General features: G+C 54.5%; 1 protein-coding gene across 1 annotated transcript; it reads left to right on the forward strand.

The window, feature by feature from the left end:
• The first annotated feature begins 7,399 nt into the window (after window positions 1-7,399).
• On the forward strand, window positions 7,400-9,922 carry Cd248 (CD248 molecule). The gene has a single exon (XM_005351706.2). The coding sequence runs from the start codon at window positions 7,407-7,409 to the stop codon at window positions 9,699-9,701; it is 2,295 nt and encodes a 764-aa protein (XP_005351763.1). The 5' UTR covers window positions 7,400-7,406; the 3' UTR covers window positions 9,702-9,922.
• The last annotated feature ends 807 nt before the right edge of the window (window positions 9,923-10,729 follow it).

Consider the following 10,729-nt stretch of genomic DNA (forward strand, 5'->3'; position numbering starts at 1 on the left):
TGGCTTCCACCCCAACCAGCTCCTGGGACACAGCACAGGGAGAGAGGAGGGAGGCTAAACCCCCCGGGGCTGGTTTCAAGACAGAGACACTGCTACACAGATGGGGAGAGATGAGAGGCATAGAGCAGAGACACAAGGGAAGCCGAAAGCAAAGAGACAGACCCCAGGCTGACAGGGGACAGTTCTTTGGGCGGGAGATCCCTGAAGAAATGGAGACCCCAGACACAAAGGAAAACAAGGGCTTAGGCAGAAGAGACAGAAGCAGGGATCCTGGGGGACAGTGAGAGGCCAGGAAGAAAGGCAGTTGGACAAAGAAGGGACAGTAAGAGCCTCCGGAGCAAGGCCAGAGGAGGGGTGCTGCCGAGATCAGAGAGACCGGGACTAGGGTAGCTGGGGAAGGATGTGGCACAAAGAAACTAGTCCCTGCGTCAGTGGGACCAATCATCCTTGTCTACCCAGGCCTGGGGGGGGGCGGGGGAGGTAAGAGCCTAGCAGTTGGGAATGAAATTAGAAAAGTACTCAACAGGCTAGCGTTGGTGGTGCAGACCTTCAATCCCAGCACTTGGGAGGCAGAGACAGCAGATCTCTGAGTTCGAGGCCAGCCTGGTCTACAGATCTAATTCCAGGACCCTAGGGCTGTCACACAGAGAAACCCTGTCTTGAAAAAAAAAAAAGGTTTGCCTGTACAACACAGGCAGGGCTGTCCTCTCTAACCAAGACACAGGTTTCAGGATTCCTTTCGTTGAGGACAGATGTGGCCAGATGTTCAGGTCAGGCATCTGCTAGGAGAGAGAACTGGGCTCCGGGCTGGATCCAGACTGCATACTCCAAGGCGTCATTTGCTTCCTTCCCAGCTGTGGGCCCAGGTGTGGACTTGCTAGGACACCCAGCTGTGCACATGTTTAGCCATGCCAAGGCTGTGCAAATACATGTGTGTGCACATGCCCGTGCACGCAAGCACATTATCCTGTAACCACAGGCACTCAAACTCTTCATTGACAAAGGCCCCCTCCACTGTCGGCTACCCCCAGCTGTCAGAATTCTTTGGCCTCAGGGATGCTGAGGAGGGCCAACACCCCTTCTTCCCAGTTTGAGTTCTCCAAACCTCTGTCTCCCACCCATCCTGTCCCCACCAGCAGCATGACCCCCTCCCTGCAGGGCTGTCTTGCCAGAAGCACAGAGGGAGTGGCCCCAACAGTGGGGAGGGGAGGAGGTCACAAATGTACCCTTCCCTCCTCTGCGACTGCCCAGGGTAATCCTCTCCCACCCACCCACCTTGGCTCCCACCCAAGACTGGGTGCCTCCCACCCTCTCTCAGCCCTTCCTCCCGACGGCCTCAGAGCTGGGGTGGTTTAAGAAGAGTTTAGACAGGGACTGAGGTGGGGGTGGGGACAGAAGAGAGAGAAGGGAAAGAGGTGATTTGTACACAAAGCAATGTGCTGGCTCAGCGGGCTAGCATGCCAAGGCTCTTCAGGATGCCTGCCGGGGGAGGGGGGAACCCCCCAATCTCACCCAATCCCCCCACCCAGCTGTTCCATGGGGCCCCTCTCTGGGCCAGCCATTCTTTAGGCCGCCTTCCCCCTTTCCTTCTGAGTCCACACATTGCATCCCATCTCCCTTCTGCTTCCCCCGCCCCCCGACAGGTTTTCCTGAAAATGTGGTCTTCTGTTTCCATGCCTGTCTTCTCCAGAGCATCTCCCATGTGGACCTCTATCAGCAGGAAGACCTGGCCTTCTGGCTCCCACTGTGAGCAGAACTGGAGATGGTACACCCTGCCACTCAGTTCAGACAGGAGGGAACACTGGCCTCGGGGCCCCAGCAGAGAACACAGTTGTGTGTGGGGACTCCTCCCATTTGTTTCTCACAGTGGTAACCTAAACTGTCCCCATCTTGGACTGCCGTCCTGCAGGGACGTGGAGACCATTCTCAGCACGCCACTCATGAAGGTGACCGGCAGTGACAAAGCAAGCAGCCTTCTTTATATCCTGCATATGTCCTTTGCTTATATCCTGCATCTACCCAAGCATCTAAACATTTTATAAACCAGGTGGTGAAAGCCTGTAATCCCAGCACACGGTGGTGTAGGCAGGGAGATATGAAATTCAAGGTCGTCCTTAGCTGCATGATAAGTTTGAGGCTAGCCTGGTATATGTGAGACTTTATCTAAAAAAAAATTTCCATAAGTACATCTACCTGGCCGAGCGATGGTGGCGCACGCCTTTAATCCCAGCACTCGGGAGGCAGAGGCAGGCGGATCTCTGTGAGTTCAAGACCAGCCTGGTCTACAGAGCGAGTTCCAGGACAGGCTCCAAAGCCACAGAGAAACCCTGTCTCGAAAAAACAAAAAAAAAAAAAAAAAAAAAATACATCTACCTGCCTATCCATCTTTCCATTTACAATACATACATACATACATACATACATACATACATACATTGGTCTAGCCATCCATCCATCCACCCAACAACCCATCCTCCCTCCTGACCATGAATATTCATACAGCTGTGTGTGTATGTGTCAATCCGTGTACCTATCATCTGTGTATCCAACCATGTCCACAGCCATGAGCATGTCTAGCCATCATCTTAGTATCTGTCCATCCTCCCATGCATCTATCCATCCTTCCCCTATGCATCCATTCACATATCCACCCACCCAAGCTTTAATCGTTCGTCACATCAGCATCTTCTCTGCACTGTGGGTGAAACAATATGAATCACACTCAACCAGAACAGCAGAAAACTTAAACCAGCCGGCTCTCTAGCTCCTGATCGCCAGATCCTTGGTGCTATACTCATGGTGTTGCCCATTCGAACTATGAAGGAAAGTTCTTGGGCAACTTTCACCCCACTTCTCCCAACCTGGAAGAGGGCTGGGCACCCAAGTATGTCTCTCTTACTCTTATTTTGATCCACAAACCCTTTAGGTTTGTTGAAGCCAGAGGTGTTGCCCTCATCCCCTTCTCAGCCCCTATCCTGCCTTGGCTGCCCTCCATGTAGAAGAAGGCCTAGCTAGTACATCTGGAAGTTGGCCTTTGACCCTCTTCCTTCTACTTCCTTTGTCTGCTCCCCCAATCCTTCACTCCACTGAAACTGGGGTCTTGACCTCTGATCTGACCCACCCACTTGCCAGACATCCTAGAGCCTCTTCTTGGACGCCCAGCACTGGCCATTGCCCGAAGCATGACTGGGCTCACCACACCCTTGGACCGAGCTCAGAACCGCCCCCAAGGAACCTCCAGAGGCTGCCTCCCCCAGCCTGGCCCGCCCTGTAGCCCAGCTCTCCAGCCAGATCCCTTCCCTTTCCCAGATGATTGCAACAGTCTCCTAACTGGTCCCTGGCCTTGGGTTCCCTCCACCCACCATCCACCAACCACGGAGTTCCCTCGCCATGACTCTGTTCCCATGGCATCCACAGTGGAGCTCCAGCCTCTTAGGGGCAGCTTCGAAGCCTCCCAAGCCAGGCCTCTCCTCCTTGCCTGATGTTCTCTCTCTGCTCTCCACCATTCCCCTCTCCAGGCCAGGCAAGGAAGTTCTTTGCATCCTCCAAACCCATCTGAGCTCTGGCTCCAGAGCTAGCCTTCGGCCCAGGCCATCTTCCTGGCGTACTACCTCCCAGCCTCTGCTCAGAAGATAGCACAGGTGCTGCCGCTGAAGACAAGTAGAGTGGGAATCAGGAGCTCCAGGTTCCAGGCTGAGTCCTGCCACTAACTCCCTGTAAGACTCTCAAAGCTTCAGTTTCTCCATCTACAAAAAGACAAGCACACCACCAGGAGAGTCCTGCTTCAAAAGGGTAGCTAGCAAGTGTAAGTGCCGAGAGCAAGCAGGCTTTGGATCCAGGCACATCCCAGCTTCCCAGTGGCATCTTCAGGAGCCAGGTTCTTCCCTGCTCTGTGTTCATTCAGCAAGCCCCTACCACCGCAACCTTTTAGTTTATTTATTTATTTATTTATTTATTTTAAGACAGGGTTTCTTTTATTTCCTTCCTTCCTTCCTTCCTTCCTTCCTTCCTTCCTTCCTTCCTTCGTTTTTCTGAGGCATGGTTTCGTTGTGTATCCCTGGCTGTCCTGGAACTCTCTCTGTAGACCAGGCTGCCTCTGCTGGGATTAAAGGCATGCACCACCACCTGGCTTCACCTTGAATTTCCACTCTCAGTTTCCACCTCTGAAGCGATTTCAGCCATGTACCACCAACCCTAGTAACATATTCTTACTAAGCAAAGTCTCTGGGCCTGGAACTTTCCAGGCTCTGCGGCACAGTAGGGAACATGATGAGCCTGCTACCATGAAGCTCACAGTCTCCCAGGACAGAAGTTCTCCACTGGGCACGTGACATTTGGCAATATCTGCAGATTCGTTTGTGTTGTCCTAACTGGAAGAATGCCAAAGTCAGGCACAGAACAAACCACTCATAACTACTATCTAGTCCTGAGTATCCATAATACCAGCCACAGGTGAGGGATTCTGGCTGGATTCGGGTCCTAAGAGACTTAACAAAGAATATACAAGGACAGAGAGTAATCAGTGAGGGGTGGGAGGTAGGGGGAGTGGGAGAGGGGAGAGTTGTGTGGGGGTGTGGTCAGGGACTCTGCTGACTCAGCTGAGACTTCGTGAAAGGTAGAGCATTTGGATGCTGCAGGAAAGAGAGCGAGAGAATTACAAGGCTCTAGATAGGAGATGAGCAGTGGCTGGGACGGACGGGAAGGGAAAGGGGTACTGTGAAGTGCTCACACTGTTGATGCACTTTTTGAAAATGATGTTAACGGGAAGTGCTGAGTTCCTGGACAAGGGGTGTGGGAGAAAGAGGAGTGAAGGATGAGCTCAAGGTTTGGCTCCTGCACCAATGGAAGGATGGACTCTGCTCTCCTGAGAAGGGGAGTGACCCTGTATGCTTTCAGCCCAAGGCTTCCAAGCATAAGGCAAATGCTGTATAGACGGTGGTTCTCACAGACTGGCTGTGTCCACAGGGCCAACCTGGGCACTCTGAGATGGTTAGTGAAAGTGGCTTTGCTCCCCTCTGGCGTCTTGATTTGCTCAGACTACTGAACATTTGTCTTGTGCTCTGAAGTTGACAGATAGGGAGTGCTGTGACCCAATGGTCCGGCTGGGCTGCAAGATGTGGACACATTTATCCCCATATGTAATGCGAAAACTGGAAGCCAGGCATGGTGGCCCACACCTGTAACCCCGATACTGCTGCACAATAAGACCTGGACTCAACAAAAGGGAAGAGGGGGAAGGAAAGGAAAGGAAGAGAAGAGAAAGGAAAGTGAAATAAGCAAAGGTGAGGAGAGGAGAGCCTGTGTGGTGTCACACACTCCATCCCAAAAGAGGCAGCTGGACCTCTGTGAGTTCCAGGCCAGCCAGAGTTATATAGTGAGAACCAGTCTTAAAAACAAAGACCAACAAAACAAAATGACATCAACAAAACGGGGTTGGGTGGGGTGGAGCAATAAAGGCTCAGAGACAGACTCTGATTCACACAGATCAGCAACAGAGTGATAGCATCTGGACCAGGGCAGTGTCCCAAGAACGAATCTCTCTCATCCATGGCTCAAAAGGTTTTCAGTGCTAGGAATCCAACCCAGGACCAGACGTTACTCTGCCACTAAGGCACATCCCCAGCTGGCTCAAAAATCTGCTAAAAATATAAAGCATAGATGTTAAAGCCCGGCGTCAGGACTGGGCAGAGCAGGAGTTCAAGGTCGTCCTTGACCAAGTCCAGCTCAGCCTACGCTATGGGAGACCTTGCCTCAAAAATCATAAACAAGGGCTTAGAAAGACGGCTCAGCAGCTAAGAGTATTTGTTGCTCTTGCAGAGGACTCAGGTTTGGGTCCCAGCACCCACAGGGTGGGTTGGTTTACAACTGCCTGTAACTCCAGTTCCAGGAAATTTGATGCCCTTCTCTGACTTCTCTCTGAGGGGCACCAGTTTTGTACACGGAACAGATGCATATATGCAGCAAAACACTCATAAACAGAAAACAAAATTCGAAATATTAAAATAAAAAACAAGCGTATAAAAGGATTACCTGGTATTGGGTGGCTGTAGTTCCAGGACAGCCAGGGCTACACAGAGAAACTCTAGCTCCAAAAACAAAACAAAACAAAATATTAATAATGATAAAAATAATACGAATAAATAAAGAGTAAATAGAAAATGCAGGCGTTAATCCTTCAGACAGAGTCTCAGGGGCCATCCTGGGTGCTTGGTCCAGTGCACAAACTTCCAGAGGCTTCTAGGAAGGGCAGAAAGAGGACCCGGGGCAGGAAGAGGACTCTGGCCAGGCAATGCAGCAGGCCCTGGGAGCAGGGAGGGCAACATGATGCCTGTGTCATACATGCCTATCCCAATGTGTACCCCATGCCCATACATGGCCTTGCACGGGTCCCCTCATAAGCAGCCTGCTTGCCCTGCATATAACCCAGCCTCTACTTAGCCCAGAATCCTGCACCCTGCCCTCTTGCTGCAGGAGCCCAGAGAGGCATTTCCTGTTTGGGGGCTGCCTCCTCCCCCTCTAAGTCCAGGTTCCCAGGGCCCCTGACTGAGGCAGGGTAAGGAAGCGAAGTGGCAGTCCTTGGCCTCCTCCTCACTCACTAACCCCTAATGCTGGTCCTGTTGGAGCCAGAAAACTTGGGAGTGAGATAGGCTGAGCAAAGGGGCTCATCAAATACATGTCTGGTTGAGATTCTCCATTCTCCGCATGGGGGTTATCAAGTTGATTCTCATGTAGGGCCTGGCAGGAATGGGAGGAGCTTCATAGGTTAGATCATTTAGCATGCCACATCATCCTTGCCCTTGCCTGTCCACCTAAGCGCATAGCATGTCAGGAAGACTGCATGTATGAGACTGGGGTTTGGCCGCCTGAGACAGACAGGGTGTCAGAGAGGATGCTCTTGCCAGGAGTTGGAAGAGGAGTCTGCATACATACTGTGATGGGAAAGGGCTGGCCCGAGTAAGTCGCTGAGCTGAGAGTGCAGCCACATACTGATACTGGTGAATCCAGATTCGGGTCTCCACGAGGCTCTCAGGAAGACATCTTCACCCCAGCTGTCTTAGCTGCAGATCCTGCTGAAGTTTCAGAGAGCTGACTAAGGATGCCTCTCGGGCAGGCAGTTCCCCTTTCCCTGACTCTCAGCTCTGTAAGGCCTGAGGTAGCCCGTTAGTTAAGTGCACCTCCTCCCCTGCTCTGCCCTGCTCCTCTCACCCCAGAACCCCCCACCCCACTGCTTCCTGCTCCAACAGCCCCCGGGGAGCTAGCAGGGGAGCTGGCAGCCTCCCCAGCCCACTCCTTACAAGGCGTGAGTCCGCAGGGCCCGCCCCCTGGCCCTCCCGCCGGAGGCCTTGATCCCTCCCTCTGTCAAGAGCAGCGGCCGACCCGAGCCGGGCCAGTCGGGGGGCGTCGCGATGCTGCTGCGCCTGCTGCTGTCCTGGGCGGCCGCGGTGCCCGCACTGGGCCAGGCCCCTTGGATACCCGAGCCCCGAGCCGTCTGCGGCCCGGGCAGTTGCTACGCGCTCTTTCCCCGGCGCCGCACCTTCCTGGAAGCTTGGCGGGCGTGCCGCGAGTTGGGGGGTAACCTGGCCACGCCGCGGACCCCGGAGGAGGCCAGGCGTGTGGACAGCCTGGTGGGCGTCGGGCCGGCCAACGGGCTGCTGTGGATAGGGCTGCAGCGGCAGGCTCGACAATGCCAGCCGCAGCGCCCACTGCGGGGCTTCATATGGACCACGGGAGACCAGGACACCGCCTTCACCAACTGGGCCCAGCCGGCTACGGAAGGACCCTGCCCGGCCCAGCGCTGTGCTGCCCTTGAGGCCAGTGGAGAACATCGCTGGCTCGAAGGCTCCTGTACACTGGCTGTCGATGGCTACCTCTGCCAGTTTGGTTTTGAGGGTGCCTGCCCTGCCTTGCCGGTTGAGGTGGGCCAAGCAGGCCCAGCTGTCTACACCACACCCTTCAACCTGGTTTCCAGCGAGTTCGAGTGGCTGCCCTTTGGCTCCGTGGCAGCTGTGCAGTGCCAGACTGGCAGGGGAACCTCTCTGCTGTGCGTGAAACAACCTTCAGGTGGTGTTGGTTGGTCCCAGGCTGGCCCCCTGTGCCCAGGGACTGGTTGTGGTCCTGACAACGGGGGCTGCGAACACGAGTGTGTGGAAGAGGTGGATGGTGGTGTGTCCTGCCGCTGCAGTGAAGGCTTCCGGCTCGCCGCAGATGGGCACAGTTGTGAAGACCCCTGTGCACAGGCCCCCTGTGAGCAGCAGTGTGAGCCTGGTGGGCCCCAAGGCTATAGCTGCCACTGTCGTCTGGGCTTTCGGCCAGCTGAGGATGAGCCACACCGCTGCGTGGACACGGATGAGTGCCAGATTGCTGGAGTATGCCAGCAGATGTGTGTCAACTATGTTGGTGGCTTTGAGTGCTATTGCAGCGAAGGTCATGAGCTTGAGGCAGATGGCATCAGTTGTAGCCCTGCAGGAGCCATGGGTGCCCAGGCTTCCCAGGACCTTAGAGATGAGTTGCTGGATGATGGAGAAGAAGGGGAGGATGAAGAGGAAGCCTGGGAGGCCCTTGATGGCACCTGGACGGAGGAACAGAGGATTCTATGGATGGCGCCTACACAACCACCTGACTTTGGCCTGGCCTATAGGCCCAATTTCCCACAGGATGGAGAGCCTCAGAGATTGTACCTGGAGCCTACCTGGCCACCACCACTCAGTGCCCCCAGGGGCCCCTACCACTCCTCGGTGGTCTCTGCCACACGGCCCATGGTGATCTCTGCCATGGAACCCACACTGCCTTCTGCCCACAAGACTTCTGTTATTTCAACCACGCACCCAGCCCTCAGCCCTGTCCACCCACCTGCCATGGCCCCTATCACACCTCCAGCTGTGCTCCCTGAGTACCGGATCCCCAAAATCAAGGCCAATTATCCAGACCTGCCTTTTGGCTACAAGCCTGGGATTATCTCAGCCACTCACCCAGCGCGGCCTCCTGCTTACCAGCCCCCCACTATCTCAAGCAGATATCCCCAAGTATTCCCTCCCCACCAGTCCCCTATGTCTCCAGACACCCACAGGATCACTTACTTGCCTTCAGTCCCACCTAACCTCAACCCCGGGGATACCACTTCCAAAGCTCATCAACGCCCCCTGGCCCCAGATGTTCCAGGCATCAGAACCCAGGCTCCCCAGCTTTCTGTCTCAGCTGTCCAGCCCTCTCTGCCTAGCCCCTCTAAGTCCTCTGCCCACGAAGCCCCTGTGCCTGCTGCCACCCATCCTCCGGCCCTCCCGTCTCCTCTTCCCCCTCAGAGCCCCGTTAACCAGACCTCAACTATCAGCTCTACGCGTCCCTATTCCAGAGCCCCTCTATTCCCAAGGGAAGGAGCTCCCAGTCCCAAATTGGTGCCATGGCTGCCCTCAGTGGCCCCCACAGCAGCTCCAACAGCCTTGGCAGAGGCGGGTCTTGCAGACCAAAGTCAGAGGGATGACCGGTGGCTGCTGGTGGCACTCCTGGTACCAACATGTGTCTTCTTGGTGGTCCTGCTTGCACTGGGCATCGTGTACTGTACCCGCTGTGGCCCCCATGCCCCCAACAAACGTATCACTGACTGCTATCGCTGGGTCACACAAGCTGGGAACAAGAACCCAACAGAACCCATGCCCCCCAGAGGCAGCCTTACAGGGGTACAGACCTGCAGAACCAGTGTGTGATGGGGCACAGATACCCCTTGTGAGGTAGGAGGAAAGGACTTGCTTTGGACACATGGATGGATGAGACCGCACCAGGGACTTATGGGGGCTACCCAGATGGACAGGAAGAATTCTGCTCCTTGGGCCCAGCATTCATGGCAAAGGAGACACCAAGGCCTCCAGGACCTGAAGGGGTGGGTGCTGGGATCTTCTCCAATAAATGGGGTGCCAACCTCACCCAAAGCTCCTGCCCCCACTGATGCCTGAGGGGAGGGCCTGGGAGAACTTGTGGGGGGGATATAGACTTCCCTTCCATTTATCTAGGTAAGGTAAGAGTTCTTTAGAGGAGGCATGCTCCAGAATTTTCCATGAAACGAGCTGAGAGAGGGCTGGCTGAGCCTTGTGTACTGTCCCACAGCAAGTCCAGGTTTGGCAGGGAAGAAAGCCCATATTTGCTCTTTTTATTAAAATGCAAAGAAAAGCAGGGAAGACCTTGAGATGAGGGTTTCTGATGAACTGGACTCTAACTGGGGTTTGGAGATTCAGAGCACAGCAGGGTCTCCAGGGGTTGGCATTTCTGAACTTTCTTCTGAGCATTCTTTCCAATGTCATAGGCTGCCCAGAAGTCTAGGTGTGGGGAATCAGGGTCATCCAAGGATGCTATCTCCCTATGGTTGTAGGGACTCCTTCTTCATAGGAGGTAGTAGGGGAGGAGGTAAGAATAGGTGCCCAGGAGGCTGAGAAAGAAAGCCCAGTTCTAGCTCCCTGGGTCCACTTAGAAACAAGACCATTAGAGACCACACTTTACTCTTCGCTCTGTTGAGTGGAAGTGGAGAAGCCAGAAGACCCTAGCTTGAGAGAAGGCCCAGGATATTCAGGGTTGGTGTCCTAAGAACTGAGAAACTGTCTGGTCAAAAATCACCGAGTGTGGAATAACCTCCCCGTCATCCTCAGCCGATTGTCCTGAGGGGGAAGGGACGAGACCTGGAAGAGGGAGGCGCCGGTTCCACCACCTCTATAATTTTTTAGCTCAGCCCTTGAGGCCTCTA

Source organism: Microtus ochrogaster, chromosome 8 (assembly GCF_000317375.1).
Source record: "Microtus ochrogaster isolate Prairie Vole_2 chromosome 8, MicOch1.0, whole genome shotgun sequence".
Taxonomy (NCBI): domain Eukaryota; kingdom Metazoa; phylum Chordata; class Mammalia; order Rodentia; family Cricetidae; genus Microtus; species Microtus ochrogaster.

What these genes read in the sequence shown, in the direction of transcription:
- Cd248 (XM_005351706.2), top strand. Translation starts at nt 7,407, where the DNA reads ATGCTGCTGCGCCTGCTGCTGTCCTGGGCGGCCGCGGTGCCCGCACTG.